The sequence below is a fragment of the Rattus norvegicus genome, chromosome 3 (genome assembly GCF_036323735.1).
Source record: "Rattus norvegicus strain BN/NHsdMcwi chromosome 3, GRCr8, whole genome shotgun sequence".
In the NCBI taxonomy this organism is placed as follows: Eukaryota; Metazoa; Chordata; class Mammalia; order Rodentia; family Muridae; genus Rattus; species Rattus norvegicus.
The window spans coordinates 67591814-67617987 of NC_086021.1; the positions used below are offsets into that span (position 1 = coordinate 67591814).

The following is a 26174-nucleotide window of genomic DNA, read 5'->3' on the forward strand; positions in this document are numbered from 1 at the left end:
GCATATGTGAAATCATTTTCAGTTAGAAACCTAATATGTCAGCAGTGGAAAAGAAATATAGCTTACCTTCATAAACCCAGTCTGGAATTCCATTAAATATTCTATTTTCTCTTCCAGTGTAAGTTATTTGAAAAGGTGGATCTCCTGGTCTTTGTTTTAAATAAATATTGTTTTGATAGACATATGCCTAGAAATGATAGAAAATTACTCAATAAGGGAAATTTTCCTAATGAATACAGTAACAATGTATATTTAATTATTTACCTACTATCTTTTTAAGGACTGGTAATTCAGATGCAAAAGGATTCACAACTAAAACAATTTAATAGGTTAAAAATTTACATAATTTACATTAACATTAATTATGATTTAAAAATCTGCATCAAGTAAGAAGTAAATTCTATTACAATATAGCTATTTTATTATTCAATAAGTAATTGTGCATATTGACAGGTAGTCAAATAAACCCCTGAATATTAATAGCTAGCCAGATCTAATCTTTATTTAGAGTCCTTAAATAAGAGCTTGGACAAAATTTCATGTTGTCTGAAGCTAGTCTGGGAAACTTGTGAAAACCATATTTTTCCTGAGTTTTCTGGCACAACGCATTCTGGCTGAGTATAAGGATAAAGTTTTTGACTGCGATATTTAAAGAAGTCTATCCATGAGCTTGAGATTTTGCGGAATTCTCAAACGGGTTTCAATTTATCCAAACTCTTCCCGTTTTTAGCCACTGAAATAGTCATAATGTCTCTCTCTCTCTCTCTCTCTCTCTCTCTCTCTCTCTCTCTCTCTCTCTCTCTCTCTCCTTTTAGGCAGGGAAATTTAACAAAGGCCAAAATCAAATGGCTCCTCTTTGATTTAAATGATTAAACACTTCTATAATCTAAACACTTACTAATTTACTCCCAACGGGAGACCAGCACAGATACTGAATTGGACGAGGGAGCTCGTATCCTCTTACAAATTCCCTAGAAAGAAAGAAAGGAAAGAAAGAAATATGTAAAACCACAACAACTTTTGGTGTTCAATATAAAAAACAACTCATAAACAGAATAAGCAAACAAGCTATTAAAATTTAGGACAACCTCATGAGATACCCTCACTTCTCCAAGTTCAAAAGAGGCGTACACGGGAGTAAGGCACTGAGGCACAGTGCATGGCTGCCATCCACTCTTTGGTGGTTTAAGTCACCTGACTTCTCTGTTTTCAGACCTTCCCAGTGAGATAAATGGGTAGCAAGCACACCGACAGTCTGGGTCATCTGGAAGTTGTCTACTAGAGTGCCCCACTGTCTCATAGGAGACAACCATGAGACACAGAGAGATGAGAATGGCTTAAAAATTGCATTGCTGGTTCTTGGGCAGACCCCAAATGAAGCTCAAGTCATTTAACCCCTGGGACTGTAAAATTTGCACACAGCAGACGAAGATGGTCGCTGACGTGCCTTCCAGCTCCGAGTTTCTATAATTGTGCTCCAGTTTAATATGTGCTCTTCCACATTCTCATTCACAACCCCCATCTCTGTGAATGCATATGAATTTCAAATTTTTGAAAATAAGATGCCATTTGACAATCTCCCCAGGGATCTGACTTGAAATCAGAAAAGGAAAGGAACATCTGATCTCAAGCTAAACTGAAAAACAGATCGCATACTGGGCAGTGTGCCTTAAGCTTGCAAAGTTCTCCACCCATGGGGAAATTTCAGATATTCTATTGGTCAAAAATCTCACTTTGATGTTTACAGTCTCACTGTGAGCTTCAGCCAGGGGAATTGCATTGTGGAGTTCTTGCAGCTTTTCAAGGAGAACATATCGAATGTTTATGTACTAAAGAACCATACGTTGCCAGGCTGAAAGGTTGACTGCTTGAAAATCGTCTCAGCAGTCTTATCAATACTGTTTTTGTGGAACAGTAAAGCAATATCTACTCCTAAGACCAATTAGAAGATATTTTGAAAAGACCCCGTTCGTTTCCACTAACAGCCACTGTCCTAGGTTTGTGTCTGTACGACCTTGCTTGCTCCCTCACACTTGGGAAGACCTGAAATATCTTTATTGAATTTATTATGTCACATAGAACAATACCTAGCAATGAGGGAAAAAATGATCAGAAAGGGCTTTCAGAGGAAGGGCATTATGGATCGGCATTGCAGCAAGAATCCTGGCAGCCAGAGGGCAATACATGAGCACCGGGCACATCAAGGCAAGGGTAAAATGGATACATAAGGATTGTCATAAAGGTAATGAGGCAGAAGACATTCTTTACCTGGTTTACAATTCTGTATCAAGTTAATGTCCTAAAGCTTCTTTTGACTGACACTGTAATGCTGCCTAAGTTTTCTGCATGGAGTACAATTAAGCTATGCAACGTCACAAACAATGACAGTCTACAAATTCAACTGCGTGTCTCTTTATGACTGGAAAGCCATTGAGCTGTCACTTTTAGGTTTTATGAGTAGTCACTAATGCCATAAAAGATGGAGAAATGGATGTATTATAAAAACTGTCATCTATAATTCCCACCGTGATTAAAACCAGAACTAGCTTCATTACTTTGTGTAAGACTTTTCTTTTTTTTAACAATTTTTTCATACAATATACTTTGATCATACTTTTCCCTGGATTCTTTCGACCTCTTTATGCACTCAATTTAATGCTTGATGTTCTCTCTTCTCTCTCTCTCTCTCTCTCTCTCTCTCTCTCACACACACACACACACACACACACACACACACAAAGCACAAAATGAAAATAAGAATTAACAAATAAGACAAAAACTATGGAATTCATTTTGTGTTGATCAACTATTCTTGGGCGTAGGACCTGCCCTTGGGTGTGACTGAAACTGATAAACCCCAGTGACACTCTACTGGAGAAAAGCGACTTCTTCTGTGTGGGGGTATCAGTTGCAAATAGCTTTTTGGTTAGAGATCTTTAATAATCTTCAGTGGCAGACAAGTAGTAGGACATTTAATCAAAACTTGACTTTCAACCAAGTTGTCATCTCCAACTAAAATGATATTGTTTTACCTAGATGAAAATATCTGGAAATTAAATAGTTACGTGTGTGGGGGGGGGGGGGAAGCAAGAGACGCACACATAAATTTACATACAACAGCATCAAACAGTGGTTTGACTAGGTTTTGAAGCCATTGTTAAGAAAGTAATAATTGTTATTCGTATTGGGAATATTTTTTACTTGGGTTTTTCTCAATTTGGTGGACTTCAACATCAAGAATTTTTAAATGGTAAGAAAAAAAAAAAAAGCAGGACATGATTAAAGCCCGAACCAAACTGTTCTGTAAGACTCCAGTTCCCATCTTGGCAGACTGAAGGGCTCTTAGGAGCAGGCTTGGTTCCTGCAGCTCATTTGCATATTTCTATATATGCTTTCTGCAGGCTAGAGAGCTCTGTGAATACTTCTTGCCTAATGGTGGCATTGCAACAGAAAAGAGACTCCAGATCCATTCGATCAACCGAGACTATGTTTTTTTTTTGTTTTTTTTTGTTTCTGTTTTTTTTTTTAAAGCAGGTCTTGTTTCTTCCCTGAACATTTTAAAATAAGGACATGACCAAAAAAAAATTGTCCTTTGCTTGACAAAAGGGGCAGTAGACCAGAAGAGGCTTTTAAATACCTCTGCAAGCCATGTAATTATTCTTACTTTTTATATAACAGCCAAGAGGGTATCGTAGTAAGATGAGTAGCTGCACTAATCCATTTCCTCAATTAACCAAAGGGAGTTTTCTAAAGTACCAATCCGATCACATCACTTCCTATAAAATCTTTTTGGGATTTCCTTTTGTCATGAAGAATAGGGCTAAAGTCGGTTTAATGGTTGCCTAGTCAGTGGTTGTTGCCCCGTTTTCAGTTCCCAACTCCTCTTTTAAGTTATCTGTCCTCTCTAGGAGGCAGCTCCCCTCTAATCAGCTGAACTGAAATATTTGCCAGTTGTTTTCAACACTTTGTGTTCCCTGCCTGGAAGCCATTGCGTACTCTTCCTTCAATCTTCCTATATACTCATTTTTTTTTCCCTTTTAACTGTCAACTAGTTCATGAAATTGAAAATTACATAATGCCAATTATCCCTTCTTTAATTAAGAGTTACTTAACACTTTAATCATTAAAGAGAACATTTTGTCAATTTTACAAACCGTCAGCTTTAAACCAGTGAGTGACGTATGTGTCTGTTGCGGTCCCTCCTTCCTCCTGTGTATTTCTAATGCGGCGCGTTCCCTCCTTAAAATAGTCGCATTCTCATGCATCTTGAAAAGTCTGTTTGCTACGTGTGTTTATTTCCATAAACAGCACATCTATATTTTTCTACTTGAAATTAGAAAGCTTAAAGATCTCTTTTTATATAAAATGCATAATAGATGAATAACAGGTGACTGTCCTGTTCTGTGCACTGACACATATTTCAAATTGCATAGTACCAGTAGCTAGATCATGTAGCCTTAAACCAGAATCAGAGCCAGAAGTCTTAGAGGTAAGCTACATTAGTGCAAAGGTGGTGTTTTACCCATTCTGAAGGTCGTAGATGTAGTATGTCGCTGTGTATGAATATCGCCAGAGCTGTTAGGAAGAAGGGGCAAGACAGAGGACAAAGCTTTAAAAGATCATTCATAATCATATGCAACGATAGATCCTCACTGGGCTCTAGGGCAGAGGTGTTTCAGTGCAAATCAGGGTCTCCTGTATGTCTACTGTGTAGTTTTGTGCTGTTTGTCCAGGTCCCAAAGGGCACCTCAGCGTTATCTAAAGTTCACCCCATTAAAAAACATACCCAAAGTCATTTCATAGCATAAAAGGCTCATCTCTGACACACTTCGTCCTTAGAATGATGCTCTAGATTGAGGAGCACCCCTGTGAGGTTCATAGCCTCCAGGGTCTGCAGAAATCTTTGGAAAGGATACTACTTTTGGAAATTGGTCAGTGTGAATTTCACCCGACAGCCTGTCCCAAAATGCCTTCCTTTCTCTGGCCACATGTATATAAATCGTAGAACTTGGAAAATGAATAGGAATATTTATCTTAATAATCCTCCTGAACAAAGCCATCTTTTATCTCCCTTGAGTGCGTTCTGCGTTCAGTGAATAATGTGAGCATTGTTTTGGAGTCTGTTTCTTAAAGGGCTCTCCATCCCTTGATATGCTCCACTAGGCTGACATGCATATGTCTGAGGACCTGGGCTACTAGAGAAGAAGCCCCTGACTGAGCATCCTGGCAGTGGTCAGAATGACTTTACCGTCTGAATAGGAAGGAAAGACTACTAGGAAACTTCATCTCAGAGAGATCTGAAAAGTGTAGCTAAAAGTTTCCTGATCTCAGAAGAGCTATAAGAATTTTAATAACAAGTCACTCTGTGCTTTTGTCACACACGGAAGTAGAAGTGAAATAATTGTCAATTATCTACCATTTATTCATAAGTGTCAGTCACTTATGAAAGGATTGGACTTTCAAATACTCAGTCGAGCCCTCTTGGTATATTGACCATATACACCTGTTTGATTACACAACTTATATGCTATACGTGGATTCTTTTGTTTGAAATATCAGTATAGTTTGGGGGCCTAAACTGAGCAAGAATTAAGCAATGTGTTATAGTGTCAAAGAGTTTTCAAAACGCCAGCATAATTCTTCTGTTTGTGATGCATATTGGTATCCCAAAATAAAATTTCTTTACCTTAGGAAAAAAAAGTATTTTCTGCTACTCGAGAATAACCAGATATTCAGACTAAAAAAAAAGTATGTTAAATTATTGTGTGTGTTTCAGCTAAGCTTTATGTGTTTAATTGAATTTTCTTTACATATTTAGAGACAGGCATGCACTCCCACTGGAAGGAGCCTCCTCTCCTAGCTTAATTTAAAATTTCTTACAGAAACTTAAATTTTAATATACTGATCTGTATATTAATGGGAGAAATAATTACACAAATATATGTATTTATCAAAATTAAATAGTCAATACCTTTGAATAATCACTTTCAAGATATATAAACTGCCGATCAGGTGACAGGCCATAGTCTGTAGCATTCACACTTTTCTGAAATATGAAGACATTGATTAGAACACAGGAAAAAATATCCCATCATGACTTTCTCACTCTATGGCAACATCGTATCACTGATAGGCTCACAGACATTTTTCAGTGGGATTTCAAAAACTAGGTGCCCTACCTAGTGCATAGGAGGGAAATAGACACCGTGGGAGGATAGAATAAAAATTTAAAAAAAACAATTTCAGAAGCATATAATATTAAATCTCGAAGATGACTGACAGAGCAAATTAAAAAGTTATAAAAGTGATTCAGTATAACACTGCAAAAACATGAAGGGAGGGGTGATGGAATCAAAGAGAGCGTAATTGGTTAGAGACTACAGGGCTGTCCTTTAAGCTCAGTTGGAAAGATTAGTAGGCCTTTGAGGGTAGAGATATAGGAGGCTTGCAAACCCAGGAGAAGAGAACAGCATGAACCAAACATCACAGTTACTCTTTATTGAACATTTATTCCATGTTAAGGAATGCCCTAAGCACTTTACGATGTTATTTGATTTACTTTTTATGTTAACCTAAAAAATCTAATTGGTCTCACTTTGTAGTAGAAGAAACCGAGGCAAAACAAGCTAGGGTTATTACATTACCCAAAGTTTCACAATAATGACAGGAGTTGAATCTCAGTTCACTTGACTCTAGGTCCCTAATGTATATCTGATATCATATATTTACAAAGAGGAGAAAAGATGTTATGGGGTAGAGCAGACAAAGAGGACAGTGGTCCTGCATGTTTAGAAGAAGGCACTGGGGATGGAGGTGGGAAGATGGGTTGTATCCAGATCACCACTATGACTTTGAATGTGGTGTTGGGTCAGTGGGGGTGTTTGTAAAGGTTTCTGAGGGAGCCGGACGGTGCTGATACATACCATGGTGCTATTACTCAAAATGATATAGGATTCTCTTGTTTCAATATTATAAAAGACTATGTTATCATCCTCAGATTGATGAAGATATTCTTGCTCTTTAAACACAAAAGAAAGCAGAAGATAAAGTGATTGCCCTTGAAGATGATATTCACAACAAAAGAACCCCCTCTGCTCCTCAGATGCACCCTGTGTTTCTCCCTGTCCAACACAGAGAAGTGGGTGATGGGAAGGAAGGCCATGTGCTCCTTCTGAATCTCATAAATATGGTACATTTGTTAGAACAGCCCTGTTCTAACTGACTCAGGGTGCTCATAAACAACATCTTATTTTCTCTGAGCTACAGAGGGGCCAAACTAGTTCAAAATGGTGAGTTTTCTTTTACGATAATGAAAATAAATGTATTTGCCCTTTGTTTTGATTTAGCACAACAAATACTTCGCATAAATTTTCTTTTTATAAAAAGAGAAAAATGGCAATACTGTATCTTGGCAAATGACCCTTTATATACACAAGTATGTCATCTACTTAACCTCACCATTTCTTTGACCACGCTCTAATTACAAGAACTATGGATATCAATTCTGTAACCCTTAAAGGTATTTTTGTCAGGAGGGAACTGTCTTGTCATTTGATTGTTAAGAATAATGATGGACGCTCCAACTGGGTAAAATTCTCTTGATTTCCCCTAGATGAGGACCTGCTTCTCACTCCCAAGAGCAATGTCATTCACTGACAACATTCCCACACAGAACTCCTAACTTCTGCTTTCCTGCTAAGATTCAAGGTAGCATCCTAACAATTGTGCAAGCCCAGAATGAACAGTACTATAAAAAGTTTCCATGAATAATCCTAATAATCCATCTCTTTGTTCATTTCAATTGGTGAGCAGCAGCTCCAGCTATTATAAAAGAGCCTTTGCACTGACAAGAAAAGAATATATATTTAACAAACTCCCAGAAGAAATGATCCATTTACCTGAAATCCAGTTTGGAAAATATGTTTTATAGGAGAATGTTCCATTTAAAATATCCTTCAGGGTAAGAGATCTTCCTGTGTTGCCTTCAGGGCTGTAAACTTAAGGGGGAGGAAGAAACATACAATTAGCAACAAGGTTAATCACCCAACTAAATTCTAAACTTTTTCTTTATCTGCTCATCCTCAGGTAAGGGAAGGCTCTCAGCCATGGCGAAGTGCCTGTTTAACTCCTGAATAGACGCTGGGTTTGCTGACAGTCATGGGCGAGTTGGGAGTGGGGAGGGTACGTGGGGGGATTGTGTAGAGGAAGGTGAAGACTGTAAAACTGCTGGGACACTATCTTCCAGCAGTAAAATGAACCGGTCAAGGACTTCTAGGACAGGAGGCAAAGTTCCAACAGCTTCAGACCTTACATAAGTGACTCTCTCAGCCAGGCTGAGATGCTGCCCTGAGATTCCCAAACCCTTCTCTATCCTTGACCACATTTCCTCACTTGCAAAGTTTGGCTTAGTATTCTAATCAGTTTTCAAGGATACATTTTAGAATCCCACTTGATTCGAATGAGATCAGCCAGAATTCTTATCCTCTGAAATTTTAAGAAGGGCCGTAGCTAATTCAGACAACTTTCTTAGTCCCGATACACACTTTTACAAAAAGAACCCGGAAAGGAGTACCACATTACCTATCATAAAATTTTATGTAGATTCGTGGACAGGTTAACCTTCTGTAGCTCAGGAACCACGTGTAAATTTCTTCTACCTGTGAACCCCTCTAAGCAGTTATATGTTTTAGCATGGCTTTATTTCCTTCTGACAAGCTCATTAGAGAGCCTTAATGCAGCCAGACTAAGCCAGATGGGCAATAAGGCAATGCCCTCTCAATGTCCCTTCATGGACCTGTTTCTATCCTCCCTACCTCCCACCTCCTTCTTCTCCAGGCCAGTGGTTAGAACCTCAAAGTTACAAGAAAGCCCAATACCTCAAAATAGCATTTATGAGTCTGGCATTTACCCAGGTGAAAATAAAACTGTTAAAGATGAGAACCATAATATTATCCTTCTGCTAACAGTCTTGCATAGCTTGCCATGACTCTCATTATAAAGATAAAATTCTAAACATGGACTACAGGTTCTGGCAGGTCTAGGACAGCCTCTCCCACCAGTTTTTCCTGCTCTTCCCTCGTGGCTTTCTTGACCCCCAGACAAGCTTGGCTTTATTTCTAGCCTGTAAACACCTGCATTAGTTACTTTTCTGTTGCTGTGGTAGACTGCCCTGACCAAGTCAATTTAAGGAAGACACGTTTTATGATTCCAAAGGGAGGAGAGCCCGTTTTAGCGGGAAGGGGGTATCAACAAGTAACAGGATGGCAACAGGACCAGGTAGTTGAGACCTCACACTTTTAAATGAAAGCATAAAGAAGAGAGAGCAAACTAAATGTCACAGGAGTCTTTAATTGCAAAGCCCGCCCCCAGTGACACACTTCCTCCAGCATGGCTGCACCATCTAAACCACCTCAAACAGTGCCACCTATTGGGGAACATATGTTCAAATGCAGGGGGCTATGGGGAACTTTTCTCCTTTAAACCACCGCAACATCCCTGTCTGTTTAGAGGGCTTCTGTGCCTCTTTCTACCCTCCTTCTTTGCCCTATGATTTCCATTTAGGCTTCCATGTTTAATTGTATTCTTTTACTTCTTAGAAGTCCTCCCTGACCCTCTCCTTCAAGTCAGGTTATATTGTCACAATTACAAAGCATATGCTATTTTATTTTAGCGAGGCTGTCTCTGAAATTATAAGTGCATTTGGGTGACTTTTATTAGTGACTTTATAACTCCTATACAACTCAAAACATTGCCATAAACCTGAAGACCCTACCTTATTTCATTTGCTACCGTATCTTTGGTGTCTAGCATATGCAGACATTTCATAAGCACTTATTGAATGAATATGTATATGAAAGGAAGGATGCATAGAGGCATGTATGTATGAGTGGGTATGTATTCTTCCACTACTTTCCTATATTACTTTGGTGAGCCTCCTAAGCCCTACCTTGCTCACATAAAAATAAGGGATCTGACTAGAAGACACTGACGACCCCATTCGTCCATACTAGATCACACTTGGAAACGTGAGGCTCACGTTTTACTGAACTTGAAGCACTGCTCATTCATACCCTGCAGTCACAACCAAGTGACGTGAACAGGAACAGCCTAGGCTACATTAACGTATTCCCAGATTCCCACAGGTGTACATATAATCCACACATTTGATGTGACCATGGGTTTGACTGCTGCTGTGGTTTAAAAGAAAACAAAGTTCCCTACAAGGCTCAAGTATTTGCATACTTGGTCCTCAGCATCTGGTACTGCTGGGGAGATTTCAAAACACTTAGGATGTGGACCCTGGTGGAAGAAAGTCCTTTATTAGCACGGCATAAAGATTTATAGCCTCACCTTGCTCCCAATTCTCTGTCTATCCGTCTCTCTCTCTCTCTCTCTGTTTCTCTCTCTCTTTCTCTGTATCGTGTGTGTGTGTGTGTGTGTGTGTGTGTGTGTGTGTGTGCGCACATGCACACACATGAACACCAGAAGTTGATGCTGGTGTTTTCCTTTATCTTTTGTCTCATTTACTGAGAAAAGGTTTTACAGAGAACCTGAGATTGCAGCTTTGGCTGTCAAGTCCCCGGCATCCTTCTACCTCTACTCTACAACACTGAGGTTGCAAATGCTTGCTACCAGTGTCCAGCCTTGATGTGGGTGCTAGGAATCCAAACTTTGCTCCTCAATTTTATAAAAAATAAAGCTTACCCACTGAGCCATCTAGGCAGTCCTTCCAAACATTATTTAGCTCAATGTTTCCCAAGTGATTTGATCCCTAGAGCGGTTTGTTTGTGCAATTGTTGAAGGTGAGCTAAACCGCAGTTCTCTCCATGCAGAGCTAACTGAGGCTATGTGCACAGAGTCAAAGTGCACTTTACTTCTAGCATAACAAAACCCATCAGTTACTCTTGGACTGCTCCTTAACTAGTGTGTCACAGTTAGGATTCTAAGAAAACTAGGACCAATACTGCACCTATGGCCAATTGTCCAAAGGATTTTTAAAACCCAGACATTTTCTCTTTCATATCATTATTGATCACCTGGTGTTTATTGGATTTCTCAGGAATATGCCCAGGATTTGCTATTCTCTTTTGAAATCTCGAAGTTAAATGATACAGAAAGGTTGTGCTTGATAGATATGACTTCCTAGTTAGTCACACACACACACACACACACACACACACACACACACACACACATATATATATATATATATATATATATATATATATATATATATAGAGAGAGAGAGAGAGAGAGAGAGAGAGAGAGAGAGGCACATAGTAGTTGTAAATGCCAACAATCTATTTAGAGAACTTGGCTTATGTCATATGATGACTCAAAATATCAGTGAAGTGTCTAGATAGCATTAATCATATTACTAATTGCCATAAGGAAAACAGTATTTAACTCCAGCAAGCATGATGCAGATGCACAACATATATGTGTGCAGATACAGGATAAGGCTCATGGCACAGACTGGGGTGGTAAGGTCATCCGTAACCTCTTGTTTCCTTTGTAGGCTAAGAGTATGTGGAGTATAGATGTTAAGGTTAGGCTGGGCCCAGTTACGTCCATCCCCGGTGGAAGAGGGAGAATTTGAATTGGGTGTTCTGCTCCATGTGGGATTTTCTTTACCTCAGTGGTTATCACATCTCTACTCTAGGAGGTTGAATCAAATTGCATTGGAGTGGAAATAAAACAACAAAGATGGCGAGCGTAGCACCGGGGCATGAACTCTCCACTAGCATTTGTCACCTAGTCCATCCTTGGTACTGCAAAAGTGTCACTGGAATTGGGCTAATTCACTACTTCATTATTGGAGATGTGTATTTTTCATGTCTGGTTATGAGTTCCATAAGGCATAAGACTGCAACTACGAACCCAGAACTAGGCTTGGTTTTTCTTTCTAATATGCGCCCTTCTTCTACAAAAAGCAGAGACACACACAAGAAATATCTTTGGATCATAAAAAATAAAACAAACAAACAAAAACACCCAAAACCTAAGTTTATCTGTGTTACCTTGTTTTTGATCAGTCTCCCTCAAAAACAAACCCATCCATATTGTAATATATATACACATACATATGCATACACATACACATATACAAATCTTTCACTTTCGTGTCGCTTTATTTAAATATTTGCCCTAATTGGTCTTGGAGTCATCTGAAATGCTACTTAAAAGATAGACATCTATTCCAGGTGGCACTATTCTATAATCCTAGCCACTCTGAGGGAACAGAAAGTTCAAGACCTATACAGTCTACTGAATGTGTTCACAGTCAGCCTAGACAGCTTAGTGAGAGAGACACTGTATCAAAATAAAAAGTGAAATGGAGAGGGTCATGGATAGAACTCAGAGACAGAACACTAGTCTGGTATGGACAGGGTATGGGGTTCATTCTTCAGTACTGAAACAGACAAAGGAAACAAGTTTCTAAAGCCCAGCATGGCCACTTCTGCCTGTCATCTTGGCACTAGGAAGGCCCAGGCAGGGAAATTTTTATGACTTTGTGACTAGCCCAGGCTACAAAGTAAGTTCCAGGCCAGCTTGGGTTACGGTGTGGAACCCTGTCTCAAATAAATAAGTAAGTAAATAAATAAATAAATAAATAAATAAATAATAAATATTAAAAATAAGGAAGACACAAACATTTAAAGCAGACCAACACAATTTTCTTTAAAAAAAGATTCTTAATTTATCTCAAATTCAAACTCACTGAAACAGAGCCTCTGTCTGAGGTCTGGTAGTTGGTAACGTTTTCAATGCTTCTGCGTACTTCTTACTTGCTTCACTAAGTCTGCTTTGTTCAATGTCTCCCTGCGTACATCATCAGAGCTGCTTCCTAACTACTGGGAGTTGATAAGGCCGTGTAGCAATCTGAGTGGTATGGAGAATAGTTTCTACCAGACAAAATAGTGACCATAGCTCTCAGGAAAAGTGGATGATCTCTTTCAACATGCATGTCCCTATGCATTGATTCTGTGCATTGTCCACAGTGGGATTTCCCTCAGACATAAACCACTTTACAGATCCCTGAAGAGAGAAGAAAAGGCAAGCTCAGCATTCTGCTTCAGATTAAATGGAAGATCACAGAGAAAACACCCTGGTGTGTGTGTGTGTGTGTGTGTGTGTGTGTGTGTGTGTGTGTGAAACAGTGTAAAAATGTATATGAAAATAAACATACTAAGCAAGGTTGATCACTGCTGCATTAAAACATTTAATTATTCAAATGATTGGATGAATAAATGGATTGTATAATCATTTTCCAGACAGTGACTGACCCTGGAATACAATGGTTGGAAGATTTTAGAATGGAGGCTTTGCATTTGTTGCTCTGAACTCTGTTGGCTTCAAAGAAATAGAGTGCAATGTCAAAGTGTGTCTGTCTGCTCTACACCACTGACACTTGCCCATTTAACACTTCATCCTTGTCTGCGCCGTAAACTCCATTTGGCCCATCTTCAGTGTGGTTACTCATACAGCATTTAAATGCCCTAATTAGCCATGCGTTAATTATTTGAATTTTCAACATATTAAGCGAAGCTGAAAGTTAGCTCAATTATGTATCTAAGAAATTACGAATCACGAAATGATTCAGAAGCAAGTAATGAGCCGCTGTCGCCCTAGTTCTTTCTGAAAACTTTGTGTCTTTATGAGGCTGTGTCTGCCATTTAATTGACTAATCCTAAAAGATTGAGAGTGTTTATCAGAGTAGAAACATCCAAGCTCTATGATCCCATTTGTCAGGAAACATGTGGAGGAGTGGGCCATATTCAGTAGGCACACAATGACAAACAGATCTTTCTGTGCTCATTTTCATGAATGAGTTGGGATTCACAAGGCCACTCAACGAAGACCAAATAGCCCCAGAGCACTGTTCCCATCCTCTAGTCAGCTTGGTGAAGAGCCTGTTTAAATGGGGGCTCTAAGCATCACACAGGTCATGAATATTCCTGGAGTAGGTCCAAAGGAGTACGTCCAGGAAATCACTGAGTGAAAATCCTACTTACAGTTATTTAAAATCAAATATGAGTCAAGACCGACAACGTCGAAAAGGGGTCTGAAGCAATTTTCTGTCAGGAACAGGATACGTTACAACTTACTAAGCTTTTTACAAGTTGCAAGCATTCTCACACACATGCATGTTAAGTCTTCATGCGCTCCTCTGAGATGTACACTGTTGTGAACACTATTTGCAAGCTAGGAATGGAAAACTAGAGAGGTCAACTAACATGCTTAACGCATTGTGAACTTGGACCGTCTGATTACAGAGCCTGAGTACTTTACCATTAGAATTTAACCTGAAAGCACACTTGTGGTAAAACAATAACAAGTATAAAAACTAGAACAAGAACCAAATAACACACAAGACAAAGAATAGTTAGGCTCCAAAGCATAGATGAAAAGAAAAGGATCAAGTCTGAACTGTCTGTGACCAAAGAGCTTTCTAGGTTAGAGCACTTCTTGACTGGTTAAAGAGGGGAGTAGCTCTTCATCTCAGAAGGGAGCACTTATACCAAATAACAAGCCATTCAAAGGAAGCATCAAGCTTTCTCATGGTCAACTTTTTAAAAGTATGGTCAGCATAAAGTCTTAGCAGGCATGCAAGAGCCTTGTGGAGATTCATAAACACAAACAGATCCTTGTCCATTTTTAAGTGTCAGTCTCCCGTGGTGGCACATCTTCTTCTAACTCCTGTCTGAAATTGGGATGTAGCTTCTTTATTGCTACATCATGACCTGAGGAAGAGTTACATTCAGAAATCATTTCATTCTTTGACGATCATACACATTTTGGAGAACCCACCTCTAGGACCACTACCAAACTTAAACCCCACTCCTATATACTCCAGTCCTGACTGGGCAGCTTCTTAACATCTTCACTTAACATCGAGCTGGGAGTATAGCTCAATGGTAGAGTGGTTTACACATGTCCACACAGATATAGATGGAGAGAGAGGGAGGGAGAAGGAGAAGAGAAGGAGGAAATAGGAAAAGAAGGAGAAGGAAAGAAAGAATACATAAAATGGAATAACTCCCATGCTCCTTATCCAGGTTCTGCACCATAAGTGGTACTGTGTGCCCTCTACAAAGCCTCCGTTGAAATGACTGGGAGTGACCCTTGACCGTCCCTTTTTCCTCAGTCATTGTTTAGCAGTCAGGCCTGAAAAGTCCAACTGCTATGGCTCCCTCTGCCCTCCTGCATCTCCTCAGTGGATCGTTTGTGCTCCTGCTATTTCCTTGTTGGGACTTCCTTGTGGTTTTGAGTCTCAGTTTTCTAATGATGGATTATGTTGAGCACCACCCACCCGAGTATTAGGCACTTGCTAATTTTCTCTGTACATCCCCAGACAGACTTTCAGTCGCCTAGTGGGAGTTGCTAAAAGTCCTTATAGACCAGGAACACAGCTTGTTTGTTGGGTACGCTCTTCATAAATATTTCTTCCCGTTTTGTGAACAGCCTTTTTCACTATTGTGATGTTATTCTTGGCAACTTAAATGTGTTAACTTTCAACTTACCTGTTTTGTCTTTTGAGGTTGTATTATTGGTCATAGCTTAGAAATTATCACTCTGCTCAAGGTCCTAGGATTTTCCCTGAGTTTTGAGAGTTCGAATAATTTGATCTTTTAGTTGGGTCTTTGGACCACGTTGAATTAGTGTTTTGCAGGGTGTAAGGGCAGGATCTATTCTTTTCCACATCAACTTCCAATTGTTCCAAATGAAGTTTCTGTTAGTATTTGTCCCACCTGATTTGTCAGGGAAGCTATAAAATTAACCATTTTTGCTTGTGTGTGTGTGTGTGTGTGTGTGTGTGTGTGAGAGAGAGAGAGAGAGAGAGAGAGAGAGAGAGAAACAGAGAGAGAGAAACAGAGAGAGAGAGACAGAGACAGAGACAGACAGAGAGAGACAGAGAGACAGAGACAGAGACAGAGACAGAGACAGAGAGAAATGGGGGGTGTTATCATGATGCATTTGTAGTGGTCAGAAACTTTTGAGACTCAGCTCTGGAATTCTACCATTTCTGGTCTGTTCTGCAGCAAGATTATCTGGCCAGTGAGCTGTCAGATGATTCTCTGTCTCCTTGCAGATGTCCTGGGAGTACAGATACATACCACTGCATCCAGTTTCTTTTGTGAGATCCTTCATCAGGATATCAACTGTGGGTTGCCAGGCTTCAGGGTAAGAGCTTCTACCCACTGAGCTGTCTTCCAGCATAAAGCTTTACTCCTGTACTGTGCTATTCTGTACATTCATGCACTGTCTTTTGTACTAGTTACATGATGTCTTTATTGCAGTTTTCTATAATTATTTCTGTTATATGAAGTACAAGTCCCTGTGGTCTATTTTTCAGTAATGTTCAGCTATTTTGTGGGTTTGAGGATCAATTTATCAATTTCTGTTAAAATTATGTAGAATATAAATATCGATTTCGGACCCTCACCCTAGCTACCTGGAAGTCAGTCTTCCACTAGCAGCCTTCAGATGAAGATGTAGAACTCTAAGCTCCTCCTGCACCATGCCTGCCTGGATGCTGCCATGCTCCCACCCTGATGATACTGGACTAAACCTCTGAACCTGTAAGCCAGCCCCAACTAAATATTGTCTTTTATAAGACTTGCATTGGTCATGGTGTCTGTTCACAGCAATAAAACCCTAACTAAGGAAAAACAAATAAATATCGATTTCAATCCATAGACATATTTAGAGATTTTGCCATGTAAAAATATTGTTTTCTAATTATTGAACTTGGGATACTTCCCTATTTATTTGTATTGTCTTTCCAGAATTTACATGAATAGTGTATATACTATGGGTTAATCATAGTTGTCAAATTTAATTGGATCTGGAATGAACTAAGGGTGGGCCTCTGAGCATATCTGTGATGGTATTTTTGAAGGATTAACTGAGAAGGGAAATCTTTCTCCTAGAATAGCCACCGTCACCTTTGAGAATAGCCACATATAAAGAAGGAAAGGTAGTACTCCCTTTTGCCTGCCCACCTACTTTCCTTGCATGTGAGTGCATCTACTCTTTTGCTGCCATTGCCATCACCATTGTTACTGTCATTGAACCCAACCTTTTCCATTTCCAGCATTGTCTGGAAACTAGCAGTTCTATAAGAATTCAATTGGGAATGCTCAAACATCCAGCCATGTCAACTCAGCAGTTTTCAAATTCTCAGCTTCTCCCACATGCAGAGAGCTATGGCTAAATTCTCAAGACTATGTCATAAGAGCCAACCAAAAAATTCCCTTCATTAATATATCTTCCTGTATTGATTCTGTTGTTGTTTTCTTGTTCTGTGTTTTGAGAGTGGGTCTCCTATATGGCTGGCCTGGAATTGGCTAAGCAGACTAGGATAGCCTGAAACACAGCTATTCTTCTGCCTCTGTATCTCCGGTGCTTTGATTGTAGGTGTATGCCCTGCTGTCTTGCACAATTAATTTTTGTTAAAATAGTCACGATATTCTACATTCCTTTATCTATACTCATGATAATGTGGCTTTTTGTTCTTTAATTTTTCAGTTAAGAAAGCTTATTTTATTCACTTAAAAAAGTTGAAAACGACCTTATATTCTTGGGAGAAATCCCATGGTTCTGATGCATAATCTTTTAAAATATCACTGAATTTGGTTTACTATCATAATTTGTTGAGAATTTTAGGATTTATAGTCAAAAAGTATATCAAACTACATTTCTTTAGTCTTATCTTTTGTTTTGCTTGAATACCAGACAACACTGGCCTTGAGAATTTAGTATGAACTGGGATATCTCTCTCTCTCTCTCTCTCTCTCTCTCTCTCTCTCTCTCTCTCTCTCCCTCTCTCCCTCTCTCTCTCTCTCACCTGGGCTTAGTAGTTTTAACATAATCTCTTTTTCTTTAGAGTTTTGAGACAAGGTCACAGCTTACAGCACAGGTCTGTGCTGTTGAACTTCAGACTCCTTACTTGGACCCTCTAGCCCAAGTCCTGGGTTTGCACACACATGACAACACTTGTGTTGTCAGTGAACTCAGTTTATTTAAGCATGATTATAGTATCATTCCAATTTCCTATTTATTTTTGGGAGAGTGAGTTTTAATGTCTAAAATCGTCGGAGAAACTTGTTTCATCTAACTTGACTGGATGTTTGCTTTGTTTGGTTTTGGCCACATGAGTGCTTTGATCTTTTCCTTTAAAAAGTACCCAGTGCACTAACTTCTCTGCCAAATATAAAACATGGTTTGCATAAAATCCATTCAGATCTTAATGCTATTCTTCTAATTATTATAGACATAAAGGTCAATAAAGGTTGTAAGTTGCTCTATTTTGCTACATCATTTCAATCAATTCAGTAGGATATAAAAATAAGCAATATGCTCTTCTCTTTGAGTATTATGAATGGTAAGGAAAGGGGAGATTTTGTATTTGATTGGTCGATCTATAAAGAGATCATTTCATTTTGTACTGACTGTTGATTTAATTTCCACTATACTTAAGTTGTACCTACTGTGTTGATTTCTATTATACTCAAATCCCAGTTGGACTTTGTGTGGCTTTAAAAAGTAAATCTGGCTTGCTTATTCATGTCCTCAACTTGAATGTTAGAGCTTGATTAGTCTTCTCAAGGTATGTCTGGCTAGATGTCCCTGTGGACAGTGTACCAGAATTTTCTTTGGAAATCTGAGACAGATAAACTTCTTTGGATTTCATAATTATCTAAAACTTTGACTAATTTTATAAAATTATTGAGAATGTGGCAATGTTCAAAGGGAGTTTGTTAAGATTCATTTTCTGTTTTAGAGTAACAAATAGATTTGCAACTTTGATTTACAGACATTCCACTCAGAAATTCTCTTATGCCCGTGATCTTTCTGGTTCTTCCCGTTAACCTTTCAGAACTCCCCATTTCTTTTTCAAAGTAAGAGCAAATGAATACGCTTTAAGAGTTTGTTTCACAGATATAAATATTAGTACTGAGCACATCTTGAAAACATTCACATATTTCAAAATGGATGCATTATACCAAATTGATTTTTACAAAAATAATTGCTGAGTGATGTTATAGTTATAATAATAATGATGAGGATGATGCTGTCTAAATACAGCATTGACATTTTTCTTTTTAAATCTGTTTTCTATTTAAATTATTTAGGAATTCAAAACCTTTTGAAGTATATTATAGAAGTTATGAGTAACTATTATTAATGTATAATGCATGTTAATAGTGAAACTTTATTTTTTGCTAATTCATTGAAATAGCTCTGGAATCATATTTCTTTCTGGTTTCACGAGCTTTCTAAAAACATTCCTGAGTCAAGGACTTTGTACTTTATTTCCTCTGTAATAAGGGCTCATCATGAGTTTTTATCCTTTTGTTCTTAAATTGTCTGTTCATACATCATCTCGAAGAAGGTGTTATCGATCATGAGTGGGCTTTTGTCCCCTAAAAAGTGCCAATGTGAAGGCTAGTGAAATGACTCAGCCATAAAGGTGCTTGCATCAAAGTCTGATGACCTGAGTTCTATCACAGGACCCACATAGTCAAAGAAGGAAGGAAGATCTAAAAGTTGCACTTGGAGCTCCACACAGTTCTCTCTCTCTCTCTCTCTCTCTCTCTCTCTCTCTCTCTCTCTCTTCCTATCCCTCCCTCTCTCTCTCTCTGTCTCACACACACACACACTCACACATGCACACACAAACGAATGAATAAACAATAAAAAATAAAACATATAAACATGTGATACAATTTTTGAAAAGTTCCATGTTGAAGGGCAACCCCAATGTGGTTGTATCTAGAAACAGGTCCTTTAAGGATGTAATTAAAGTTACATGACATCACAGTGGCAGAGCTCTAATCCAGGAGGATCGGTGTCATCATAAGAAGAGGAAGAAATACTAGAGACAAACCTACATAAGGGAAAGGTCCAGCAAGGACACAGTGGCCTGCAAGCCAAAGGAATCTGCAGAAAGAAACAAGCTGACACTTTGGTCTTAGATCCAAACCTCAGAACTGTGAGAAAATAAAGTTCTGCTCAAGTTGTTCTGTCGGCCAGAGCAGACAACATTTAGTACTTATTTAGAAATAAGAAGCTGCTGTGACAAATACTTAAGCATTTGTAAAGAAGCCTGAGTCTTCAAATATTTTATGTGAAATCTGACTTTAAAATTGACATCCAATATAGGTTCCAATAAAACACATTAAAACAAACTGACAGCAATAGCCAACTGAGGAAGAGGATACAAAGGCAGGAAAGAGAATGTCTGGGTGGTTCAAGGATATAGCAGCAGGATCTGCATTTCCTCAGGAACCACCAGAGTCACACTCCAAGACTCTGTGATTCTCCACACCGTGCTTCCCCTCATTCAGCATCACACCCCCAATTCCCCTTATCTTTCTGCATTCTTTTTTTCATTTTAGCAGGCACGCACACACGCACACACACACACACGTTTCTAAAACATGTATGACTTTAGGTCAAGCAGGCCGAGTATAGAAGCAGGATAATACTCAGGAATAACAGTTACTACAACCAGAACTAAGGAGAAAATGTTTAAAAGAATTAATATACCAACCAGAAAAGTCTGTGAATCATCTTTATCACATATAGATGCCCATATTAGGAGAGAGAAAGAGAGAGTTGTAGACGCAATTTCTTTTGAGTATCTACCATGTATTATAAATTTTGAAATAAGTTAAAAACGTCATAGTTGGGAAAGTCAGATGATTCCGCAAGTGAAGGTGATGCCCAACAAGCCTGACAGCCTGAGTTACCCCTGGGGCAGGAGAGAGTCAACCCCACAGGATGCCCTCTGACCTCCATACAAACATGCCCACATACATACACACAGACACACATGTCAAATAAACATGTGTGCGAAATTACAGCTAACATTTATTGAGTGCTTGAGTATCACTGCATAGGGTAATGTACTATAAAAGAAAAAAACAGAGAAGAAAAGGGTGATATTCATAAATGTAAATCATGACTTAAAGAAGGCTAGAGAGAATTTTTAAAATTCGAAGGCCTTTGCAGCTTTCTAGTTCTGGTTTTAGTGTTTTTTTTTTTTTATCGTCTTTGTAAATCTCTTGAAGCAAAAAAGGCTGAATGATTGGCATCAGGGTAGATGCAGGGAAACTGAGGGATACTATGCGGACTTTTTACCTGATTCCATCTTCAAACTGGAATAAGAGAGATGCTAAGGAAGAAAATCCTCAAGAGAGAATGGAGACCGGAAAAGGAAGGGAGTCAGGTGAAGGGGCGGGAGCCAAGGACCACATGGAACCGCAGGGTAGAAAGGCGAGCTTGTCTTCTGTTTGGATTCACATTAGAACAACATATTTCAGGAGTTTCAGAAAGAGCTGTAGCACATTTGTTTTTAATATGTAAGTGAGCCGAACAGGGAATTCTCATTCACTACTACATTCTACTTATCCCCAAGGTCTGCTCTGTCCCCCAAAGCTTCTTTAAGGCGAGGGCTGACTCTTTGTGGACTTCCACCCTAGAAGGAAAAGGCCCCTAATGCCCCAACGCTATGCATTTCACTTGTACTTGCGGAGAGCGACAGAAACTTTTCTCTGGAATGATGGCGGTGGCCATGTGTTTTAGGGTGGGCAGAGTGATGAATTATTCCTTGTTTTCCTGTCTGGGGGAAACTGAGACTACTGAACTTTGTAACTTCAACATCGGCGAGTGAGAGGAGGAGGTTTTAAGTGATAGAATGGATGGGTATTTCTTGAGTTCTGTTATGTTGGCATGCAGCTCCTGGAATAGGAACCAAGGGTACAGGAGACAAGCATACGGTGGTAGCGTTTCTGACAAAATGGTGTAGGGGTCTACCTAGCTTTTGCTTCTCCCCTCTGTTCCCTTCCTAATTTTTTCTGACTTCCCACCTCAGACTCTCCCCGTGGGAGAAATGTGAGCAAAGGTGGGCCTGAATCCCAGCCTGGACATGGTGAAGGCATGGGCGTGAGAAGAAAGAATGGAAGTCATAGGAGGAGGTCGCCAGACCCCAGCCCCACTGGGAAAGTGAGGAGACATTAGTCTCGCTCAAACACTGTTCAGGTGACAGTAAGGATCATTCGTAAGGATGAAAGGACAGTGACTTCACAGACCGAAAAGTAGTCCTAAGCAATGTTTACTCCTGCAGCAGCAGCAAATGAATGCGAAAATTTCATCTCGAGGCTAATTTGATTATTTCACAATAACAGGAAATTACTTAGAGAATTATCTTTTCCATTGAAAATAGAAATCTGTGTTATAAAAAAACACAGGACTTTTATGTTATATATAGTTTATAACATATTTTTGAGTATGCTATTCATAAAAAACTTGGAAAGAAGATAAAGATTGGGATTATATGTAATTACACAAATGTCTATATCTATAAATGTAAGTATAGACCCAAATATCTATCCTTATATGCTATTTGCAACGAATAAATATGCTTCCCATTGGAAATATGATTCCAAGTCCAAAGGGCAACGCTTGTGGACAGAAAAGACCATCCCAACAAAATGCATGTACTTTGATTCCAAAAACTGTTAATTTTTGAGGGAGCAGAATATTCATTTCAAGCTCTGGTGAGTGTCTGCAAAAGCCAGAGGCTAACTTTTACTAGACTGAATTAAAGGGGTCAGAGGCCTGGTCAGGTACTCAGAAGCTCCAGGTTAAAGGGACTGTGTCCTCTAAGACGTTGAAGTGACAGTCTACCTTAATAATTTTGAAAAAAATGGAAATAGAAGTATACATCTCGACAGCCCAGGGAAAAATCTTGTGCTTCAGGATATGAAGATGCTGAAAACTAAAAGTGCTGACCCAAGGACACTGCCTTCATCGGGTTATTATGTCCTTCCAAATCTGTGAAAGGACCATGGATGTTTTGAACTCTTCAACTATTGGTATGATGTATATGTTAATTTTAAAAAGCAACAGAGAACGTGGGATTGGTGTGTTCTCTGGCTCCGGCTGAGCCATTACCCCCTTCCTTGTTCAGTGTGTGTTCATTTTTAGCCACAGATGTTTCCCAATCCTGATCAACTTTGAACATCCTATGGTACAGGCTCTGTCTCTGTTCCACTGTATCTCTGCTTTAGAAGCTCAAGTTGTTGTTCATCAGAATTTTCAGAATAACAGGGCCTTCGTGTGTCACCACTTGATAATATTAAAATTAAAACTAGTTTCAAAATCAGTGCATAACAGCTTCAGGTCCCGGTCAAGTGACATTGTTGACAGCCTAAGCCTTTACAAAATAAAAAATAAATAAAAAATAAAACAAACAAACAAACAAAAAACCTGACCAATTTAATCTGATAATGCTTGCTTAACTGTAACAAGCCTCCTAATTTAATAGTTAATTGCTACTGTATATAGAGCAAGAATTTTACTTTTCCTATATGGCTATTCCTGACATTTCTATTCTGAACATCTTCCTTAAATTTTTTGGAAGCACTATTTAGTGATTTCAAAGCCTCCATAGGTTCTTTTTTTAACTTTTCTATTCTTACTCATTATTTTTACTTGCTACCAGGCAAATCTAGTAATAGAAAACAATGCTAGTTAAAAATACAGTCTCGAAAGGCCTATCAAAGCTTGTCTCCTACGTATATTTTGGGGGGTGGTGGGAGGGGTGCAGAATAGCTCTCAGGTTTTTCTATTGCTGAAATAACTGTAAATCTCTTCCTACCCTTAAATCTCCAGTATTTCTGGTCTTGCACACAACATAACTGTGAACTTATATGTCTTCTTAGAAATAACAGGCTTAGTCTGGAAAATAGGCACTTAGGAAATGTTCACTCATTTGAGTTCACACATTGGTACATTTTCCAGGCTACGCTAGGCAGACCGAGTGAATCAGGAAATTTCTTACCTCTTGAGGGACGTAAGACAATGCATATCACCACTAGAGCAAGCGCAACCAAAGTAGTGACTCCAAAGACAGTTTTCAGCCATGTCTACATAGAGTAAAGAAAACGAGGTTTGGGCTTAGTTCCTACTAAGAAATGGTAAGATTTTTGTCTAACCCTAGATCCTCCTTCTCCTTCCCCATAAAGCTTTTGATTGTGTTCCACTGATCTGGCGGTAATCGCTGGAGCCTTTCCAGCTCGCTAAGACAAATGTTTCTACAGTATATTTAGAGCCATTTTCTAATCCTAACACATACCAGGAAGCGATACTCAACACACAAATCCCCACCTTCTCTGAAGAATAGAAAACTCTGACAATACTCAGCCCGGTCGGCCTCTACTCTGTGGTTGTCCCCGAGACGGCACGCACTAACCTTCATTTTTCCAGATGTTTTTGAAAGTTAGCTGATTCTCACTGCACAGCGTGGGTCACCGCATCTGTGAAAACCGTTGAAAAGAAGGAAGTCTGTCTTCCAGTTGGAAACTGAAGTCAGGACATGAGTTGCTCCCCCCCCCCCACACCCCTTTCCACGGACTTTTGACTACCGTGCCAAATTTCGAAAGATTTCTGTAAAATTAGAAACAGATTTTGGGGGCGTTCTTGGCCTTTAAGTGAACTATGAGTGGCTGGAGGGAGGCTTTATAGCTCTCTCATCCTTGTAAATTCTACACCAACATCTGCTTAAGTTGTCATACAGGGGCTGTTTCATTTCAGTTTTTTTTTTTTTTTGTTCAGGTTTATGTTTAATTTTCTCCTCAAAAATCACTGGAGTCACTTTGGTAACAGTCTTTTTACACTCCTCTCATTAGCAGCTGAAAGGAGGAATTTCAAATGAAGAAACTTTCTAATGGTGCGTTATACATATCGTATTTTTGGGAAGGGAAGAACAGTGGAGCCGAATCCGGCTTCCGAGAGGTACACGGTGACTGCACACTTTTCTCCTGGGAGCCTATGAGGTGCTGCAGGCAGAACTGTTTTTCTTCCAGCACAATTTCTTTGTCCATATAGCACCATATGCACTTTCAGTAAATACAGAAGTTTAAAAATTCAACTGTCTAAACCCACGGCTGCTTTCCTTTAAAGAAACGAAGCGCCATCTGTTGAAATGTAGTATGGGTTAGGTGTGTTTGCACAGGCTAGAAAGAGAGAAAGATCAGTGGGAATAATTTACCAGCAGACCTTTGGAAGAATGGAAATGGCTTTACAAGAGTGATATTTTTGCTTTGCTCTCAGAATATCTTCTGAGAAAGGAGAACATTTAGTAATTATAAAGACCTTAAAATAAATTTTAAAAAGGCAAGTGAAAAGAGAAGTCATGTGTACTTCATTTTGGCTAAGTCCACATTTTCCAAAGTGATCGGTCATCTTGGCAGATCAGTAAAATGACTGATTGAATTCACAACACACACACACACACACACACACACACACACACACACACACACGCAACCAAATTTTTAGGACCTTCTCCTGGTCCAGAGCGATTCACTAGGACAGATTCTTGGTTTCTACATGGATACAGTTGCTAGAACATGCTGTCTCCAGTTTTTCCATTGCTGGATTTCTTCAGAAGTTTGTAATATCTTTTACCTGACTATGCTAAGCTTCATGCTCGACTTTCATAAATTGTTTATGAAAACTAATGAGGAAGCATCACTGTTCTGTGTTGCCGTTTGCTTTAGCTGACTGGTCTGGCTGCTCCAGGAAACTCCACCACAAACCAGCACAGTGGCTTGGGAACTTCCTCCCAGCCGTTCTCCAGACAGCTGTCTCTGAACTCCAGCCTTAGGAAAGTTCTGGGGAGCAAAGTGAGTCATTAGTATGTATTGGCAGAGAAACTACTCACAGCCCACTGCAGCTCTGGGAAGAGATCCACTCCCCTGGTGGTTAATGAGCTCTCGCTTTACAAATGCTTTGAAGCAGTCACCAGAAGTCACAGGTGTTCTGTGCGCTTACCGACATCTCCGACATCTCCCTGTGCCTTGATTGTGAGGCCTCAATCTGAAAGCCATCAGCTGGGTCCCAGGTGAACTCCCCTTAAGAGAATCTTCTCAAGTTTGTTGCTGTCTTTGCAACATCCACGTAGTACTTTCTCAGAAGTTCTGTCCAGCTCGCCAACCCACCCCCACCTTCCCCCCAATGAACAAGTACTTTGTAGTTAGTGATTCCCAAGACCTCCTTTTCTGGACAGAAACTAAATGCAATAAATGATTAGGGTATAATTAAAATGCATGCTGCTAGCTTTAGCAATTAATCACTGTCATGTGACTGGGATGGGTACT

General features: G+C 39.3%; 1 protein-coding gene across 3 annotated transcripts in view; it reads right to left on the reverse strand.

Moving 5' to 3' along the window:
• Positions 1-24458, reverse strand: part of Fap (fibroblast activation protein, alpha) — a 68874-nt gene extending 44416 nt beyond the window's left edge. For 2 of the 3 annotated variants that reach the window (XM_039104226.2, XM_039104225.2), the window contains exons 1-8: positions 24266-24458; positions 23855-23939; positions 7899-7997; positions 6924-7018; positions 5972-6046; positions 4523-4575; positions 899-971; positions 67-187 (exon numbers count right to left, since the gene is read on the reverse strand). In XM_039104226.2, coding sequence (XP_038960154.1) covers positions 67-187; positions 899-971; positions 4523-4575; positions 5972-6046; positions 6924-7018; positions 7899-7997; positions 23855-23939; positions 24266-24271 — 607 coding nt within the window. In that variant the 5' untranslated portion in view covers positions 24272-24458. 3 annotated transcript variants of the gene reach the window in all.
• Positions 24459-26174: the final 1716 nt, after the last annotated feature.